Source organism: Malaclemys terrapin, chromosome 3, assembly GCF_027887155.1.
Source record: "Malaclemys terrapin pileata isolate rMalTer1 chromosome 3, rMalTer1.hap1, whole genome shotgun sequence".
Taxonomy (NCBI): domain Eukaryota; kingdom Metazoa; phylum Chordata; order Testudines; family Emydidae; genus Malaclemys; species Malaclemys terrapin.
The window spans coordinates 160,124,573-160,145,549 of record NC_071507.1 but is presented as its reverse complement, the minus strand read 5'-3'; the positions used below and the strand labels follow the sequence as shown (position 1 = coordinate 160,145,549).

Below are 20,977 nucleotides of genomic sequence, written 5' to 3'. Positions count from 1 at the left end.
TCTTGATTGATTTACTTGCATAAATATTGAATACACTGAATATATGAGAGCATTAGATGCTCTAATAAATTTGTTAGTCTCTAAGGTGCCACAAGTTCTCCTGTTCTTTTTGCGGATACAAACTAACACGGCTGCTACTCTGAAAACTAAATATATTGAAATCAATGAGACAACTCATGTGGGTTAAAGTGAGAAGGACTTAGTCCTAAGTGCAGAACCATTTTACAAACCAGTTTAGACAAAAGTTCACCACTATTACACATATTATGTTCAAAGCTGTTTGATGGGCACCTATTTTTCTGTATTTTGTGTGTGATGAGGTTGAAAGTACCAGGTAGTTTGACAAAATCAGACCTGATGCAGAATTTATCTGATGTCTCCAACACAGAGATATTTTTCTTTAAGCCTAAACACTAAAAAAAAAAAAGTGAAGCCCATCTAACAATATTACCAAAAATACTTATTTGCCTTTAAAAACATATTGAGCAGAAAAACAGAGAAAACCAGGCATAACAGGGAAATTGATGAATGCCATTTCAAGTTACTAACATCAGCCATTATAAAGCATGACAGTTAAATAGTTCCTAAGTAAAAGAACTAATAAACAAACTTCATATCTTTCTGCACACTTCCTACTTTATCCTAGAGGATAACTGTGCATATTTTGAAAAGCAATTTGTAAGCCAGGACCGTATCTTTTCACAAGGTATTGCAGACCAGATGACTTGTTTACTTCCAAAATTTACATATGTTTTTCATAAAGATGAGCTCCTGTCTTTAAAAGAATAAATCACAAAGTGTATCATGTTTATTTTAAAAACATTAGGTTATGGAAATGACTTTTGCAGATATCCCATATGCTGCCACTCATTTTTTCAGCAATCAAATAATTCTCTCATCATACAGAAAAGTATCACACAAAACAACAGCAAATTCTTTGGTTGAAATTATACCATCACCAGCCTTTTATTTAAGTGAACACAGTTGGAAAGAATTATTTATGTTAAGTCTTTAAAATGTTAATGAAAAGAAATACAGAAAAATATATCAAATTATTGTCACAGAGGAAAAGAGACTCAATTAAAAATGATCAGGTATGGCATAGCTTACCTGAACACTTCTCAGTTCATCTGCTGCTTAGCTGTCCATTGCCTGTGTGTCCCTGAAATAGCGAGACAGAACAAACTCAATGTAATCAATAGGTAACCTACTGAATCCACTTTAACAACATTTCAGATTCAAATGACAGGACATATGCTTCACGAACTATTCAAAAAAGTTAGCATGCAACTCCAGCTGCAAGAGATTTTGTTCACAAACCGAACAGCAATAGGCCTGTCTTTGTTCTCATCAAAAAAGTAAACCAATCACATTGACAAAAAGCCACTGTAAACAAAAAAACTGTATTTAAAGGATTAACAGTTTTGGAATCCCTACCATCAAGTCTTCAGGTTTTTTTTCATCAAAATTTAGGTTATATATTTGTTGTTAGCAAGAGTTGCATTACTATTATTGTTAATTTTAGTTCTGTTTATTACCTTCAGGGTTATATCTTGTAAAATAATTTTGTTGCCACTAGTTAATGTTAATTAGTTGTTTTAATAGCCTATATACCTATTTGTTATGGTTTGGTAGGTTTACTTTTTTAACTATCAGTAACTTAATAACTGAGAATATTTAACATTACTGTTGCATACTCAAAATTACAGAGTTACTATTAGTGTTACCTGTTTAACGTTTAGTCATCCTTTGAGTCCTGCGACATATTTCCTTAATAATCATCAGCCATCAAGTCTGATAGTCTCAAAAGAAATATCAGCCCTCTAAACTGCCTTCAAGGGCGGTGATATTTAGCACTGAAAATTACAAATAAAGTTTTTGAAGTTGAATAGCAATAACTGGGCAGTGACACTGATGATTTGTTTGTCAAGACAGATTGTTATATACTATGCAAATGCAGTCAACGCACTCCTCTGAGTGAAAACAAGTATGTGAATCTATGCAATGCTTACATGTTGAATGGGATATTTAATGTGCGGGGAAATTCAAAGGTTGAAGAACTAGCATTTAGACAGTCTAACAGTGGTAAGTGGTAATCTTACCTCTTTAAACTCCATTACATTCTCACGAGAGACATGCTAATACAAACAAGTCAATCAGAGTTTGTGTTTAGCAAGATCAAGCTTAGAGGATAGTTTAAAATCCATTTATTGTTCTAAAGCAATTTTTTCCATTAACATGTTATACATTAGTGTTTACTAACCATGATTCATGTAACAGTTTAGTTTGTTAACTTTTAAATTATTTAACAACCATAAGTTATTAATACAACTTTTAAAGTCTTACACAAAATTCTTAAAACAAGCTTGGGTTCATTTTTGTAATTTTTATATATAAAACATTTTAGGCATCTCTTGAAAAAGAAATAAAGCAGGCATTTAAAGCTAGAAAACAAGTAATTCCAAATTTAGTTTGTTACAAAAGGTTTCAGCTTTATTGACAAATTATGGCAAACATATTTGACAGAATTATGGTTTCCTATTTAGAGAAGCTTACACATGGAACTTTATGTGATTTTTTTTAACAAATACAGGTTAAAACACTGAACAAATTCAGTTAGCTACATACATACAGTAGCTGCTTGTTTTCAACCCCATTAAAACAGCATTTAAAATTAAATTTACAAACTTAATATCGAACATCTTAATCTAACTAACATATATTAAAAAAGACAGGTTAAAACATCTTATCTACATCTTGATTACTGTCTGGTTCAAAATAAAAAAAATCATATTACAGTCTTCTAGCAACCCTAAACAAAAACTCAGCCTTAGCTAGTATGTAGAGAGACTCAAGATCTGTAACAGCATCATGCTTTCTTTTTTTTTAAGTTACACACAACAATGAATAACAACCAAGAGAACATCATCCTTCAAATGGTTTATAGACAATGCTTGCCAAAGTTATTTTTTTTAAGTCCGTGTTATAAAATAATACTAATGCCAATGTCACTCCAATGTTATAGGAAATACAAGTAGTACACAGGGTAATCATGAGCAGTAATCCCTAGGATAGAAAAGAAATGGACTATTACTTGTCTTGTTGCTGTTTATGTGGAGACCACAGGCTATTAATTGTCTTTGAGTTGAGGTCACAGATGAGGAGGACCTTCAATATCTACCATAGGGGTGTTCCCTGTAACCCCCTCGGGCTGACCTTGGAGGTGGTGCCTTTAGGCTGGAACGGGTTGTGGCCCATTCTTCTTGTGCTAAAAACAGAAGAAGAGAACAGTTTTTGTAAAAGACTAAATCTGAAAGAGCAAAAAGATATCAGTGACAGTGACTGTCAAAGATCCCAAGGATCCTGGTTGTGTGTTTAACAAACACAAACTGAGGGTGGCTTTATCATCCATTGCTTTGTCCGTCCTAAAATCTTAAGAAGGTTTGACTGTCCGCTTATAGAATTTGCAGTAAAGATTAGCATATCTCATTCTTCTCTTTCAGCAGAGCGTGAATATCCAGTTTACTGGTAATGCAGTCAGCTCTGGAAAAAACACAGCATTAGTGTACCAGCTCAGAAAGTATTCTATACAGAGCTTCTAACATCCTAAGCTAAAGCACCAAAGGGAATAATATTTTATGCCACTGATATGTTAATAAGATTAGGAGTTGAATCATAATTGAAATACATTTGATTTTCCACTTCCATTTTGGACCAAAAAGAGGGAAATGAAATAATGGAAGGAACAATACCCGGAAATGAGGCAAGTGCATTAAGTGAAGAAGTTCTACATCCTAGCTATTACTGTGGGTGGCAGCATTCCCATCAACTTCTGAATGAGTTTTGTTTTCATGACAGTGAAGTACTCAGAAAGAACTAAGTTAATATGCTTAACACTGGCAGACTGGTACATGGATTGTGTTGGTCTATTATTATAAATCAGATGTGTATGAAAGTTAGCTCTCCTAAGGCAGCAGACATGAAAATGAAAGCCCAAGAGGATAGAAAAGAGGTGTGTTCCAATGATTAAAGAACTAACTAGGACTCAAAACCAGGAGCTCTAATCCCAAATCTCACATTCAGCAATTCAGTCAAGCTAAATGCTGGCGCCTCCTTGTGGTGAATGTCAAGTGCAGGTACTCCATAGGGAATGGGTAAGGTGGCCAGATAAAATGGATTGGCAAATGATTTAAAGATGGCATTCTTTTAAGGAGTGGAGAAAGGGGGTTCAGGGCTCCCACGACTGGTCAACCTTCCTCCAGTATAGCTCCCCCTTAGCCTGCAAACAGGGGACGTGTTGAGGTACGAGCAGTGGATTGGCTGGGACCTGAATGGGAAAGGAGGAGGGTTGACAGAACCCTTGAATATATGGAAATGATGACGGAATTACCTGAACTGTAACATTTTGTCTGCCGGGTATTCCCAGATATTTAAGGATGACGTTGTGGCCTTCTTAAAACCACATCCAGTGCCTCCTGTATTTTTTCCGATACAGCTGGTCAAAAGAGGGCTTTTTGCTGGCACAGCCTTAGGTATAAATACCCACCCTGCTCTTCCCGTTACCTGTGGCAGAGGGGATAAAGTCCTCCCTCCAACCGAGTTTGGCTGAACTGCTTCCTGCCTCTTCCTTGAAGCAAATTCCCTCTCTGGGGCGGAAGGGGCTTTAAAGGAAGCAACAACCCCTTTTCTTCTAATCTGCTGGCCACGCCACTCTTGCAACTCCCCTTTTCTGTCAAGCTGGACAAAGGGTTCCAGCAGCTTTAAAACCTTAACATTTACAACACTGTGCTTCTGAGATACTACAGTTGTGGCCTATAAGGAAATATAGCAGTATCCTTGAAACCACAGGGTGGCCAATGTAGACTTTTTACTTATGATCATTGTGCTGATATTACATGTACATCGTGAAGATTAATATTTGTACTATTATAAGTGCTAGGAATTCTTGTGTTTGTTTTGAGGGGAAATTTGCATATTTTAACTTGCATAAGAAAATGGACACCTGGAAAGAAAAGGCTGGAAAGAAGTTTGAAAGGAGAGTCTACAGTGGCTGAAAGGAAGCCAAAGGAAAAGATGGGTTGACATAATCAAGAAAAAGCTTTGAGCGCACAATAAAAAGCAGGGGGAAACGGTAAATTGCAAAGAGTCTGGTATAGTTGTCTTAAAATAATTAATTGAGTGGTATCTCAATTTACCCTAGCCTAAAGTGAGAGTATCTTTCTCCACTTACAAGACGGGCAATGTAATGATACAAATTGGACTATTCAATTTCATAAATTTTGACAGGGACCTGAAAATTATTTCATCTGCTTAGATTTAAAATTTAACTACTTCCATCTTTACAAATGTACATGCTTTATTTTTCATGTATTTAGTATTATGCAAAATGTGTCTCCCTAAGAAGGCAGCCATTTAAAATGGATTTCCCAGGTCAAGACTGACAGTGCACAAAGTAATAGGATGATTCCCTGATTCTTCTGTTGACCTGTCCTGTTAGGTGGAATTGGAGACATGTAGAGCACTGCCGAGTTCTCCAGACTCAGTGTGGCAGGTGATGCTCACGTTCCCAGGATATAAGTGAGGTGGGCATGGCCCCTTTAGGCACACATAGCTAGTGTGTGGTGTTGAGCAATCCTCAGAAGGGGACCCTAGCACCAGCAAAGCCTGGAGGGAAGACGTGGGCTGGTGTTTCCTTTATTCTGTTAACTTGTTAAAAAAAGCTCCACCAAGAAGGGGGTGAGTTGTGAAGCAACATACATTTGTTAGCTGTGGAAGCAGAAAAAGAACTGACAGGAAGGGTTATTCTCCGACATAGCTGTTTTGGATCAGGGTGGAAACCCTACTTGTTCAAGGACGATATGTACATAATTGTACTCTGTTGTGCAATATTCTAATTTAATTCCTAATAAGCTCAGTGGCTCCATTCTCAAGCTTTGTGGGACCCAAGATGCAGCGGTGAGGGGAATCTAACCATTTCTTTTTTGACCCCTTTCCTCCACTTCTAGAAGGGGGAGATCGGGATATGAGATGTCAAGTCAGTGCCTGGCCACAGGACTCACCAAAGTATGAGTTGCCCTGTTGTGCATGTATTCTTTGTGCCTTAAGCCCACCCGGAGCATTAAAGAATATGTAGTCATTTTGTTTCATTTTTTTTTAAAATCACCAAAACATGAGACTAAAACTTTCTATAGAAAGGAAGATACGTACAAACATTATAAAGGAAAATTAAAAAATCAAGAGGATATTAATAATAATTTTTCAGAAAGATAGCCATGTTGCCTGAAATTGAGCCTGCTGTTTGATTTATGGAATGATACTCTTGAATTAAATATAAAGTAAAACTTTAAAATCTTCATCTCCATTTAGAAATGTCACAATTTTTCTTTTTTTAAACCAGGCTGGTTAGAGTGGAAGGGAAAGCACCTTCTAGAACAGTCAGAGAGTTGAGCTAATGGTTCCATATTTCAACTGGCTTCAGAATACTTGCTGAAACTGTCTCCACCATTCTTTCCTTTGATAGTTTATTTATGCACTTTATTTATGAAGGAGATAAAGTGACAAAGAATCGAGTGAAACTAATATGTATGGAGAGTTCCATTCTGCCCTATGTCTTAAAAAATCCCTGCATCAGTAAAAAACAAATAATTGGGAAAAGTAGTTGTATCTTTGCCTGCTCCCAGGCCAGCAACATTTACATTGTAAAATGCTCTTTTTTAAAAAAAAATCTTTTTTGCACATCTGGTCAGTCCAAGGTACAAATAGGTGCTTTCAGCGGATATGGTCAGTGTTTCAACCATCCATAAAACCCTATACAGGATTAGATCTACTCTTCACAGAACAGTACCTCCTTCTGTCTGCTGAATCCATAATATACTTCCTAGTCATTTCCTTACATTGCATAACATAGCGTGGCACAGTAATCACAGCGAGAAAGGTGTGAGAAATAAGTAATTTTGAACTGAAACTCTGTGGTACAAAAAGCTTAGTCAAAAGTTTAGAAATCGGGGGGAGGGATAGCTCAGTGGTTTGAGCATTGGCCTGCTAAATCCAGGATTGTGAGTTCAATCCTTGAGGGGGCCACTTGGGGATCTGAGGCAAAATCAGTACTTGGTCCTTCTAGTGAAGGCAGGGGGCTGGACTCAATGACCTCACAAGGTCCCTTCCAGTTCTAGGAGATGGGATATCTCCATTTATTATTATTAAAAAACATACATATGATATGTGTGTTTGTGTTGCTAAATTGTGAGTTGGCCACCACTCCTACACAGGTAAATAAGGGCCCATTTTACATCTCTAGATGGGTTATACCTGGTCCTTGGGCATGGGTGTGCAGGACAAGAGGGATGGTGCACGCCTACTTACTCTGTAGTCAATGGGAAGGGGCAGAATCTTGGCTTCATCCTCCTAACTAATTGGCCAAAGCTGTGGGCATTGCAATTTACTGCTGATTAGAGCTGTGCAGGAATCAGAAGGACCATTTTGCAGGAAATTCTGCAATTTTGAAATATGTTTTCATTTTGAACTGGAACAAAAACATAGAATTTTGAAACTGCCTGCGAAATGAATCAAAATACTTTGTTCTAATAAAATTGAAACACTTTGTTCCAGTTTCAATTTTAAGATAAAACACAATAAAATTCTAAAATGCCATTTAGAACCCAAAATTGAAACATTGCATTCTGATAAAGTCAAAACAAAACATTTTATGGAATGCTTCACTTCAATTTGCTTTTGAAAATGAAATTTTATTGAAATTGACAAGTTGATGTGGAAAGTTTTGATTTTGATGCGAGAGCGTTTTCTGACAGAATAACATTCAACCAACTCTACTGTTGGGCAGGCCAGCAGCAAATTACCACCCTACTGGAAAAAGGAGGAAGCACAGAAGGAATTGTGCCTCAAAGGGGTGTGTATGAATCAAAATGCCTCCCGGGACTACTCCTGGGTTGGTGCTGGAAGTCACAGTCTAGTTCATATGATTTTAAAATGTGTCTGAAATCAACAGATATACTTGCATGATTTGGCCCCACATTGTCCCACTTTGTATGTGGATGAGAGCAGAATCAAGACCTACAAGTTTATTCTGCCTGAAAACTATATCAGCTATAGAAAATTAGGAAAGTGTAATAAGTAAAGTGTAATACAAAGTTTCTTTATTAACAAGAACACATATGGGATGACATTATAAAAGGGAAGAATGATAATTACTTATGTTAAGTGTTTGATATTTTCAATATTAACAAGTCAACATATTAACTGCTTATTCATGTAATGTCAAATGCAACTCTCTAAAGAGGGCAACTCCATTGAAGTCAAGTGGATAGTCCCACTTTCACCAGGGATGATTTTGGCCCTGCAATAATAGACTGTAGATGTGGAAAAATCTAATAGATTTTCAACTTCATTGCTCTGCAAGGGCGGCTTACAGCCCTCTGGATGAGGAAATTTATTCCTGTTTTAAAGATCACCTTGTATCAAAAAAAGATCAGCTTTAGGAAATGTACATGATCTAATACTAATGTAAATGAACTACTACATATCTTCTAGACTATAAATTGTCCTAACTTCTGTTTTAAAAGGAAAAACAATTCCTGAAGTTCAGAAACGAATGCTTTCTAGTCATCTGTCTTTGAAGTTTGGCATGCAGAGCCTATTGTGGAGATCACTTTGTATCTTTTTAAAATTCCAAAAATATGAAAATGATATTTCATAAAATATTCCACATGTGAAAACTATTATTGTGCTTTTATTTTGCTAGGGACCACAAGCATTTCTGAAACATGAATCCAGTCTTGCATAAAAAGTCAGGTTACTTATCATTTTCACAGATGATTAATTGCAACATCTAATCATGGCAGAGATACTGCAATCACAAAGGTAAATTATATTTCAAAGTACCCAGAAGGAGCAACAATATGTAAAACTCTTTAGCTTGTCCTAACTAAGCGATCATGTTTTTATTTTTAAAACATCATTGATGTCTGTGGTTAGTAAGTGAATAATTGGATAGCTTTAGAGTAAATATGTAGGCAACAGAATTTGTAACGAAAATATATTTTCTGAATAAGGAAACACAAAAGGTATGGAAACAAAAGTGAGATATAAAAGATGCCTACTTATAAAAAAGAAATATAAAAAGAAATACAGTACTAAAGTATATTGCATAGTCTACTATTCTTTGAGAAGGAATGACTTAGACTTCTGTTGCACTTCCCATCCCTTCCTCCCCCTGAGATGTTCAGAATGTTCTTTTGTGGATTATCAAGGTTTTTATGGTCACACAAAACCAAAGTTTACTGTGGAAAGCTATCACCTGGAGGGCTGAAGAAGTGGCAGACAATATGATATAAACCTAAATCCTCAGGTCTCTTACACCCAAAGGGGAATAGTTTCCCATATGCTGAATTTAAAAGTACAGACTCTACAGTTTGTTTCATTATACCCTTTGAAAATGGTATTTTGCTCTAAATGTGCTGTGGCTTCAATTACCCTTTGCTGAAGTGTGAGTGCATTTCCAGGGAAGCCTTGGGGAGATGTAAGATTTAGATGAAAAAAAGGAGAAGCAATTTATTTATATAAATAAAAATGACTAAAATAACAACAGGCACAGTAGGTGCACAACACAAAGACAAAATAATAACATTCACCCACCTCAGGCTCCCTCCAATACCCTCATATAGAAGAGAAATCTACAGTCCTTCAGCCAGAGTTCACAGAGTATAAAAATGACATTGCATCCCCCAGATGACTAGCTTATTTTTAATGGCAAACATTGTTCCTAGAGTAACTCTCTGCTGCTTTCTGTATCCACATCTGATTTTGGGAAAAGAGGAAAGTCCTAATTTGCAGCCCATGGCTCCCTGCTCCATCCCAGGTCACATCTTCTCATGGAAATCAAAAGTTAGTTCCTTGCCTTCTACCTCCTTAAGGGAATATAGCTGATTTTTACCAGCCCACGTAGAGGGGGAAGTCATCCTTCCCCTAAGACAGAGAAGGAGTTCAACTAGGGCGTGTATATCTTTAAAACGAATGATGCCTGTTTTTCTTGTTTGCTAGACCAAAATAATGAAATGTGCTGAGCGCATCTTAGTTGTACCCTATTGACAGCAATACCAAGTAGCAGGCTCAGAGTTGTATGTATATGCCACCAGAGGCTTCCTAGTTGTACCTAGAGGGTCAGATTTTAGCCATTCCTGATGCTACAGACAACATTTCTATGCAAATCACACAAGGGAACTGGAAGTAGAAGCCTAAACCTTCACCTTGGAAACCACTTGAGCTCCACTAGCTGTTAGTAGTTTCTTTCCTGTGGAAAGAGCCAGACACTAGGGGGCGACATTACACACACTTACTGATCCACATTATGCCCATACATTTCAAAATGACATTCTCAGCCACTAGTAGAGCTTCAGCAGCAATACCAGCAGCCATCTTGGAGACAAACAAAGGAATGAACCTCTCAGTTTAACTCTGGACCTGGAAACCTAGAGGGGGAGAACAGGCAAATCATCTAATCAATAGTCTTGCCAGTGCAGCACTGTTCTCTGTTGTAGATTGTAAGGTCTGTGAGGCAAGGACCATCATTTTCCATATAGTTGTGCAGCACATGGCATAATGGAGCTCCTCTCTGGTTGGCCTCTGTGCGCTATTATAATAAAAATGAAATAAATTTACCAGTGTTTTGTGCATTGGGAGATTATTTTGCAGGGGCCTACATCTGAGGATCAGGAAGAGTTTCCCAATGTGCTGCCTAATTTTTCCCTTTGTTAATTTCATCCATAATTCCAAGCTTTACCCTTTTTTACTTTCAACAGGACTACTCACACTAGAAAGCACTATGTGTGGTAATATCCCTAAGATGGAACCAAAACAGATTCCTGTGTATCAGCCATTTATGTATTTATTTTCACAATCAGGGAGAACCACCCTAAGTGTTTGGTTCCTCTATATCAGAAGTGGGCAACCTGTGACCCACGGGCCGCACGGGGCCTGTCGGATAATCTGCTGTCGGGCCGCGACACAGTTTGTTTACATTGACTGTCCGCAGGCATGGCCGCTCGCAGCTCCCTGTGGCCACGGTTCACTGTTCTCTCTGTTCACCATTCTCTCTCTCACTGTCTCGCGACCCGCCAGCGGATTACCCTGATGGGCCACATGCGGCCCATGGGTCAGAGGTTGCCCACCACTGCTCTATATGAACATGTGTCCTTCCCCTCCATACTTCATTCTAGGGTTTTTTTCCTCTCTCCCCTCCCTTTACTCCAATCCTTTCTTTTTTCTGTCCTTCAGAGACACCTCAGGTAAATCCCACTGCAGGGAGAGCAGCACCTTTTCTCTCAATCAAGTTAATCCACCTAACACCCCATGAGATATGCATTATCTCCAGTTTACAGATCGGGAATAGGAAACAGAGGTGATATGCCTTGCTGTAAATCAAACAGTGAGTTAGAAGGAGATTTAGCATTAAGACTCACTCATTCCTGACTCCTAGTTCTGAGCTCATTTCACTAGACGATATTTCCTCTTGCAATGTCGCCCAAGTGTTGTACTAAATGCTGAATACACTTTAATATTACACCTACATGAGCATTAAATGTGTTTCAGCATCAGAGTTAACGCAATGAGATTTTTTTATCATAGGTCACTGTGACTGTCTCATTTAATGGCTAGCAAGTCAATAGCTTTGTGTTTGCCATCTGAGAAGGCAATAGGCATAAGATCTTGTGTCAGTAAAATAGATTGTGATCAGCAATCTAAGGATGTGAAACACACACACAATTATGACAGAGCAATGGTACAAAGGTACTAGCTCAGTCTCAAATGAATCAAACCAGTGATCTAATTTCAGTGCCTGCTCCAAGAAACTGGCAACTAGCCAAAGGTGGAAACACCAGTTAGTCAACAAGCAAGTGTGCAGTGCTCTTTCATGTGGATCAGTGGCAAAATAACAAACATGGTATGTTCTGTATGAAAAGCACAGCATACTGCGCAGGTCACATATAAAGGTAAGAGCACACAAAGTAGATCAGTTATCTTCTATCTACATTAAGCTTCATACAGCATTTCACTTAGGCTGAGTTCATATTATTTCACCAGTTGCATACTGTAAGTTTTGCCTTTCTTTCCCTTCTGGTTTACGCTCAACTCTATACTCAATGTCCTACATTTCCATGACCTTCCTTCTGGCTAAGAAGCCACTGCTCTCAAATTAGATGGGGGCCTCTTCCTTTCAGCTCGGGTCTCTGCAGTACTAACAGTTTTCATTTGATTTGTACTGTAGTTTATCCTTTAAATCCATATACAGGGAAGTTATTAACAACCAAGGTTCACATTACAGTTATAGCTATGTTTTGAGGAGTGTGGAGCTGCTCTGGTCAAGGTACTATAGAGCAATTCTGTATGATGGAGCAATTCTCATCCACCCTCCTTTATGATATGATAGATTTTAAAGCAACCAAATATTTCTGAGTATTAAGAAAAACAAGCTGACCCACCATGTTGCCATTTTTCAAGGAACCTCAAATTTAAATTATTGATTTCACTATCAAAAATAAAAATAATGCCTGTGAAATGCCAGAAAAATCTGCATATTTCCATGTACCAGTAGCTTGAAATATTTGAGCAATCTTGGTAAACTATTCTACTTTGATTACATTGATTCATTCAGACACAGCAAGGGTCAAAGATTTTCTTCTGATGGGCTCCACACCAACCATTGTTGTTTTATGTACATGATACTACATCACCTACTGCACAGAACTGCACAGCTTCCTGAACCCCAACAGATAGATTCTGTAACTGACAACAGCCTGGTGTTGGGTAGCTCAGGTAGGGATTGTGCCTCAAAAGACACAGTCTGCTGGGGGAGAATGCACAATGTCTCTCTGGATGGTGCAGCCAACTCTGTGCACCCTAACTAGCTCTGCTGACCATAGCATTGCCATGGTCTCATTTAGGGTAGATCAGGCACTAAGGCATCAATTCCTACATTCTCTGGGGCATAGGGATTGTGATTGTCCCTGGTATTGGCATGATTGGATGCATTTGAGGGAAATGCTTTTGCATTCTTGCCAACTCTGTGCATCTGCACAAGGGCCAGGGTGCACCTAGCCCCAATGTGGAGACCTCCTGAATGGACCATTCTGATTCATAAAGGTCAGTTTTTATTATTACAATTGCATGGTAGTACAACTGAAAATGAGACACTTTTTGTGATTTCCTTACTGTAATAAAAAGGCATTTTCTAACAATAATGGCTTTATCTAGTTAATTTTATGTTCGGATTTATTAAAAAAGAATGCTAAAAACAATACTTTATCGAACAGGGAGGTCAGAAGCAGAATACTGAAGTGACTTATTTCTCCCACAGCTTTCACATACTCACCTACCTAGCTGCAACCCTGATCTGTTCTCTTTTTAATAGCTTCTTTTCCATGGGAGCCCACAAATGCTGCTACTTCTGAGAAGGAACAAGCTGCAGTTACCACCACAGAACATGAAATTTGGATTTGAAGCCAGATCTACTGGAATTGAGGGTTTTGATTCCGGCCCTTTCACATGTTTTCTGGTATACAGTAAATTCCAGAGTGAGGGTAATTTGGCTTGAAGGCCATATAGCACTCAGCAGAGAGGCTAGCATGATCTCCATGACAGAATCACAAAGATAGGGGTCTGAAAAGGGAATGTGAGACAGGAGAGGCAGAAAACTTGGGGACATGTTTTGAGGATCACAAGAAGGGAGATGCTATTGAAGGACAGTGTGGAAGTATATACTGGAGGGGGTGAACAGAAAACTTACAGAGTCGAGGTTATGGAACAGAAGAATAGAGCTAGTCAGAGACGTTGCAGTGGGAGGGAAGGGACAGGAGAAGAGAAGAGTGAGCCTGAAATCGTTCTACAGTACAGATAAACTATGGAGATGTATCCAAACTTCTGAGTGCTCATGTGATCCTTACACGTGGGTGCTCTAATTTTTTTGAGGTTTGCACATCAACAAACTGCCTAAAAACACAGAGAGTTTCCATGGCAAGATATTATTACTTTCCAAATGTAGCACATGTCTCTTGTGATTAAGATGGAGGTGTCAGTTGTAACTCTACAGTTAAGGTTGCTTAGAGATTTGCAGCTAAAGCAGAATTTTCATTTGCTACTCTGCAGTGAATTTTCCAACGTTAACACCCGTACAAAAGAGATTATAAGGGAATTTGTGATAAATGTTTCATGCAGTGTGGAGGAAGAATCTGCCCATTCAGAATATTTAAAGTCCATCATTTTTTAAATCTAGTGTTTCTTTTGGTCTCTAGAACATAACTTAAGTGTGATAGTCTAAATGAACTGAGGCTGAGGCACACAAGATTATCAAACTGCTTCCATTGTCTGATGCTGCTCCCTCCGTATCCTGTGCCCAGCCTAGCTTCCCTTTGCACAGACATACTAATCCCCATGCTCTGTCTGCCTCCTTGGTTACCTAGCTATAGCCTGCTAGCCCCCATCCTTAACTACCTCTGGCCTTGACTTCTCCATGGCTCACCACTCCAGCCTTCCTGAGACAAATTAAGCTACAGCAGTGTGAGTCCTAGTCTGATGGACCTGGTAAGATTTATTGGACTAGGCCTCCCGCCTGGTGGATTGAAGGAGAATTGGTCTGGAGAGCAGAGTAACAAGATTCATTTTTCAGGTGATTTTGCCCGGAACCCTTCTCTATTCCCTGCCCAGGTGAAGGGCTGGGAAAGGCTGAGAGAGTGGAGAAACAGGGAAGCCTTCCAGGCAATATTTCCTGACAAGGGAAGCTTGTCGCTAAGCTACAAGGGCATCTTCTTCATTTGAGGAACTTCAAGGTTCCCCAGAGGGGAGCCTTGGTCCAACAGATCATAAAAGTTCAATCAAAGAGGAACTTCTGCTGCTACAGGTTTGGATGTCCAAGGGAGGCTGGGGCAGAGGGAAGAGCATGGATAAAAGGAAACACAGAGAAAGGATGAGGGGCGGCAAGAGCTATACCAGAGAACCAAAAAGGCAGGCAGGAGAGCAAGGCTAGGGACACGCACAGGCTGAAGAGCTGAACAGTGTGGCCAGACTATTAGCAGGGAGACCTGGGCAGCCCTTGTTCCCCTTGGTTGCTGGTAACTCCTGCCCATCCTGATTCCATAACTTCCTGCACCATTGCCCAGCCTTTCTCCTCAGTCCCACCACTCAAGTCAATTCCTCCCTCCTTGTCCCCAAATCCCCATTCTGTTCTAATTTCCAGCTGTAATATTATCAATGCTACTAAAAGTCAGTGTTTAAAAGTTGAATGGAGGAAAGGAGGCAGAGAGCATAAATGGAAGACATTGATAGGTCCAGGGGGAAGGGGCATGGAAGAGGGGTTACAGAAGACAGAGGGAATGGAGACCACAAGGGCAACAAAAGAATGAGATGGGAGCTTGAGGAGGTTTGGAAAGGGTGAAAGGAGGAAGCATAGAGGAGAATGCAGGATTTAGGGGATAAGACTGTGGGCTACAGAAGATGAGCAGGATTTCAGAATTGGGGGGGAGGGGTACATGCTGCAGGGCTAAGAGGGAAATAAATTTCATTTTATTGATTATGAAAAAAATAAGGAAATTCCCCCACATACAACTTTGTTAACTGAGCACTGAGGTTGTTGAAGGAATTTCTTATTAACACAATGACTAAAAGTCACCAGATGAGATTATCTTAATAATCACACCTCTCAACTCACATACATTACCAACCACATATCCCAATATACAACAAGATCCTCACCCCTACACAATCCCCTTTGCACTTCACGTCTATAACAGGTCATTACTACCTAGAGGAAAATCTGAGGTGAGAATTTAATGTTGTGTATCTGATTGTGTGTGGTTTTCCGAAACTGAATATGCATACTGTGGGTAGCAGGATAGAAATGTAAGAGAATTTGCTATAGTGCTGAGGAGTCTGAGTGTATTTTGGCATAAGGCATGTGTATTGCATTGGGTGTGACTATTAATGTTGTCTTAACTAATGATTTTCTCGATTTTTAGTGATTACACTGATGGGAACTGCATTTGATCAATTATATGAATGAGTTAATGATGTTTTCCTGTGGGAATGTGTATGAATTCATGAGCAGAGCCCTTTAAATTAAACTGGATACTTCTTTCAGTTTGCTGTAAGTTTAGTGTGAAACAATATTTGGAACCCACTATTAAATGGGAAACTCAAGTTAATTGTCATTATCACTAGCTGCCAGCATCCTCGGTTTGTGATCAATTGGCAATTAAGTATTAGTATTTCAGTATTGTTAGTGAAAATTCACATTGCCTCTTACCCATTATGTTCATTGCTTTTTGAATAAACTTCCTGTATCTGCTAGAGACATTGCTTTATCTATATATCGGCTCAGACACATGGTTAGGGATGATTTTGTGGTTAGTTGCTAGTATACTAGGCAGGAGAGGTATATTTTAGATCTATTGTTTCATTGCATGACTTATATTCAGAAATTTGATTTTAGTCTTGCTGGACAGTATACCTGAAAATAAGCCTTAGTTTCATTAAATTAACCCTTAGGATTTTATGACTCAAGCTCCTATTATTAGCTGCTAAGATGCAATCCTCAAATGTATCTATGTGCCTAAGTACCTCGGGGGGAGAGGGGGGCGATGTAAGATACGCAACTTCAGCTACAGGAATAGCGTAGCTGAAGTCGACGTATCTTATTTCGACTTACCTCCCATCCTCACGGGGATCACGTGGGATCGACGGCTGCAGCTCCCCTGTCGACTCTGCTACCGCCACTCGCCCTGGTGGAGTTACGGAGTCGACAGGAGCGCGTTTGGGGATCAATATATCACGTCTAGATGAGACACGATATAACAATCCCCGATAGATCGATCGCTACCCACCGATCTGGCAGGTAGTCTGGATGTACCCTGAGGATCTCAGGCTAAGTATGTACTCCCACAGCAAAGGGAAAATTATTTAAATAAAATTGTTGTTTTTATTTTGCTATTTAGTACCAAAGCAAGCTTAGGCGCATAGGACTTGCCATACTAAATCAGGTATGTGGTCCATCTAGTCCAGGATCCAGAAGGTTCAGGGTCTTAGATATCTGTTGTTTTAAGTCTCTACTACTGTACATGTTGGAGATGTTCTTTTCTGCTTTTCACTCAGCATTTCAAAACTTTGTAATGGAATTTTCCAGCATCATGGCTAACCCTTCAGCAAATGCAAACCGTCAACAAATATAAGTGATTCAAAGGCAGATTGTTTTAAGACACAGAGCAAAACTGTGTTACAATAAAAGAAACATGTATTAATTGCATCTAATTTGCATATGAAGATGCTATTTTCTAATTCAAATTACAATTCTATTCATTGCTAATTACCAGCAATAATGGAGACATGAGCTGGCAATTTATTTAACTTGTCAATATTGCTTGCACAGTTTTCTATACTGTTTTATTCTTCCAGGATCAATTTCTGCAAGACAGGTGGCCTGGAAGAGATAAAATTGAGCTCTGGTGTTTAGACAGTTAAAAAGTATATGATAGTGATTAAGATCATGGTTTAATTTGATTGCATGTAATATTGTTGTAGCCATGTTGATCCCAGGATATTAGAATGACATAGCAGGTGAGATCATATCTTTTATTGGATCAACTTCTGTTGATGAGAGAGACAAGCTTTTGATCTTACACAGAGCTCCATCCAAATACCCCAAGAAAATCTGCTTCAATACAGAAATAACACCCATTCTGACTGAACACTCCTAGCTGTTCCCTCTCACCCCACATTTGAACCCATATGGGGCATCATGAAACAACTACAACTCAAACTCAATGGGGATCCCATCATGAAAGAAATCTTTCCTGAACCCCATCTTCTGGCCTTCCAACAACCCTCCAATCTCTCCAACTTCATCATCAGAAGCAAGATCCCCACAGACCAGGACACACCAACTCAAAGCGGCCCCAGACTCTGCCAGAACAACAGATGCAAACCTTGCAGACATATCTCCACTGCTACAATGATGAACACCCCCATAACACACCTTTCAAGATCCAAGGGTCCTACACATGCCTATCATAACATGTGGTGTACCTCATAGTAGGAAACATTATTCATCACCATTTTTGACAATCCTAGTCAAACAACTTGAAACAAGAAATATTTTTGTCAAAATCAAAGTTTGTCTGTGGATAACTTGCAAACAGAGAAAAGGGTGAAATACATCAAATAAATTAGTCTCTGCAAATATGTCACCCAGTTCCAGTATGGAACAGTGAAAATACTGAGAAAAGGCTGGATTTGGGTGATGTTATATGCATTGAGGCTCCAGTTTTTATCCATAAGTGATAGAACTTTCTTTGTTGTGTTAAAACTTCTATAGTAACTATACAGATGCTGTTACATAAGTATGGTTTATTAAAACATAAACTTAGATTAGTTTGTCATATATAACTTGTAAAGGTTACAGACCTTTATAAATAGCAGGAAATCTGTCATTAACAATGTGACACATCTGTTAAACTAAACTAAAATGTGTTGAGCTGAGATTTAATTGTAGCATCTTGTTACCATAGTTTAATTGCAATAATCATAATTTTCCTACAGTATGCCACAATGATAAGACACGCCATTAGCTGTGTTATTTTGAGATAAGTATGGACACAACAGCATGGGAGTGATTTTCTCTTCACCTTATTTCCAGAAGAAATGAGCTTTCTCTTAATGTGAGCTGGTACAATGTGATATGTTCAGTGACACTGTTGTCATGCCTGAAATAATGCAGATGTGTTATCACTATATACACCACCATATTGCAGGGATATTTTTTCTTAGTTTCTCAAAATATATAATTCCTAGAATGAAAGGCAGTAAAATACTTGGTGTGAAATACTACATATGATAAGAATAGTTGGCATGATTAACTTATGCTTATACTGTCATATAAAAATGATGTATAATTCAGGAATAATAGGAGAAACGGAAAGAGCCTCTATAAATAAAAAATATTTTCTTTTTTTGTGATACATATTTTTATGCTGTACTAGCATAATATATGTAAGTGCAAGTGGTTTTGGATATACACTAAGTTCAAAGAATATGACAGGTTTAAACACAGAACTTTCCAAAGAATTATAACTTAATTAAAACAGGGATTTGACAAAATGACACTAACTTTAATGTCATCCCCGCAGTAGCCATCATATCTGAATTTAAAATGCTCTCACATTTCTTACACAGTTTAAAAATCATAACCTTATAAGATATGATAAATCTCGTCCGGAAGGTATATTTGCATTGGAGACAGTTAAGGTGACGCCACAAATGAAAAGATTTGAGGGAAAGCTGCAGAAAATCAAGGAAATTTTCATTACAGTACACTGTATTGTACATAATGGGTTTTATAATACATAGGAGAGAAGATATTATGGTGATTGGTAGAGTATAAAAACCTGAACAGAGTAGAAAAGAATAGAGGAAAGTAACTTTTGTTTGCTACCTCCGCTATACATATGCAACATAAATCTAGAAAAAATGCTATACTGAACTTGAGGGAGAGACATGAAAACAGCCATAGTGGAGTGGAGTCAAGATCCATCTAATCTGATATCCTCTCTCTGCCAGGGGCCATTACCATAAGCTTCAGAGGAAGGTATAAGTAGAGATATGTTGGATAACTTGACATTATGTCTCATCCTGGTCTCTAATATTTAAATACTGGTTTAAGCCTGAGGCATGCAGTTTAAATATCCATTTGAAAACATTTATCATTAATTATAATTCTGGATATTCTTGATTTTCATATCAATGTTCAATCACGTTTTGGATCTTGCCAAGTCCTTGGCCTCAATGACTTCCTGTGACAATGACTCCCCCACACTCTACTTACATGCTGTTGAAAAAATATTTCTTCTTATTGTTTTTGAATTTTCTACCTTTAAATCCCATTGAATATCTCATGTTATGAGACAGAGAAAACAGAAGTTGCTGACCTGCCTTCTCTAAATCATTCATTATTTTGTGTTCTTTTATGATGTCCCCTCTTATTCATCTCCTTTCTAAGCACAGGCGCCAGGAAATCCTGCATTCTCATCCTAACTTTAATACTGACACAGTCTGTCATCTTACACATGTCATTTAACCTCTCTTCCTCAGTTTCTAGACAGCCTCAAGGGAGTCCAAGAAACAGGGCATCCAGGAGTCTTAAGGCTTGTCTATATGACAAATGAGTGTGTGGCAAGGTGGGGACGTAAATCTACAGTGCTCCGGCATGAAGCACACTAAATGGCTGTGTGGACTGTGCTGCTGTGCACTAAAAGTTCACTAGTGCACTTTCTGTACAGCTGTTTCAAAGATCAGTATGTAAAAGGGCACTGGAGAATCTTTAGCACACAGCCTTAGGGGCCACATGGACAGCAAGTGCGCCGCACGCTGAAGCTCTGTAGATTTATGCCCCAGCTTGCTGCACACTAACTTGTCCTATAGACATGCCTTGAGTGGGAATTAGGTACTGAACACTAAATCTATCAGCAGAAGTGGCGGTTAATTAACATTCTGTAGCATATTCAAAAATATTGACTTACAAGTGTATAGGAAATTGCAAACAGGGGAGTTCTTGTGATATCAGGGTTTCTTAACCATAGTATGCCCCAGATAAAGAAATCCCATAGAAAGAAGCAACAACTGATACAAAAAATGGCTTTTCAATGTGCAAATTTCCCCCTAGAGCAGAGGGCTTGCACATAGGGTGACCAGATGTCCCAATTTTATAGGGACAGTCCCGATATGTGGGGCTTTTTCTTATATAGGTGCCAATTACTAGCATCCCCTGTCCCGATTTTCCACACTTGCTATCTGGTCACACGACTTGCACATTGCCCACATATTTTCAAGGTGGGATGCATGGGCATGGCAGGACCCTCCCTACTGGGCTGAACATCACCATGTAAGAACAAAGCACTGTAAATTAAGATTTAATTGTGATCCT

At 38.7% G+C, this 20,977-nt stretch overlaps 1 protein-coding gene across 8 annotated transcripts in view; it reads right to left on the bottom strand.

The window, feature by feature from the left end:
• The window catches only part of KHDRBS2 (KH RNA binding domain containing, signal transduction associated 2), a 650,326-nt gene that overhangs the window by 53,257 nt on the left and 576,092 nt on the right, over positions 1-20,977 (bottom strand). For 7 of the 8 annotated variants that reach the window (XR_008444592.1, XR_008444587.1, XR_008444588.1 and 4 more), the window contains 2 exons: positions 3,095-3,268; positions 1,111-1,162 (listed from right to left, as the gene is read on the bottom strand). Coding sequence is in view for 1 of the 8 variants with exons in the window: in XM_054024593.1 (XP_053880568.1) it covers positions 3,171-3,268 (98 nt within the window). In the remaining 7 variants the exon portion in view is untranslated. Of the gene's footprint in view, positions 1-1,110; positions 1,163-2,396; positions 3,269-20,977 lie in introns of those variants that run through there. The other variant, XM_054024593.1, reaches the window with a different exon arrangement.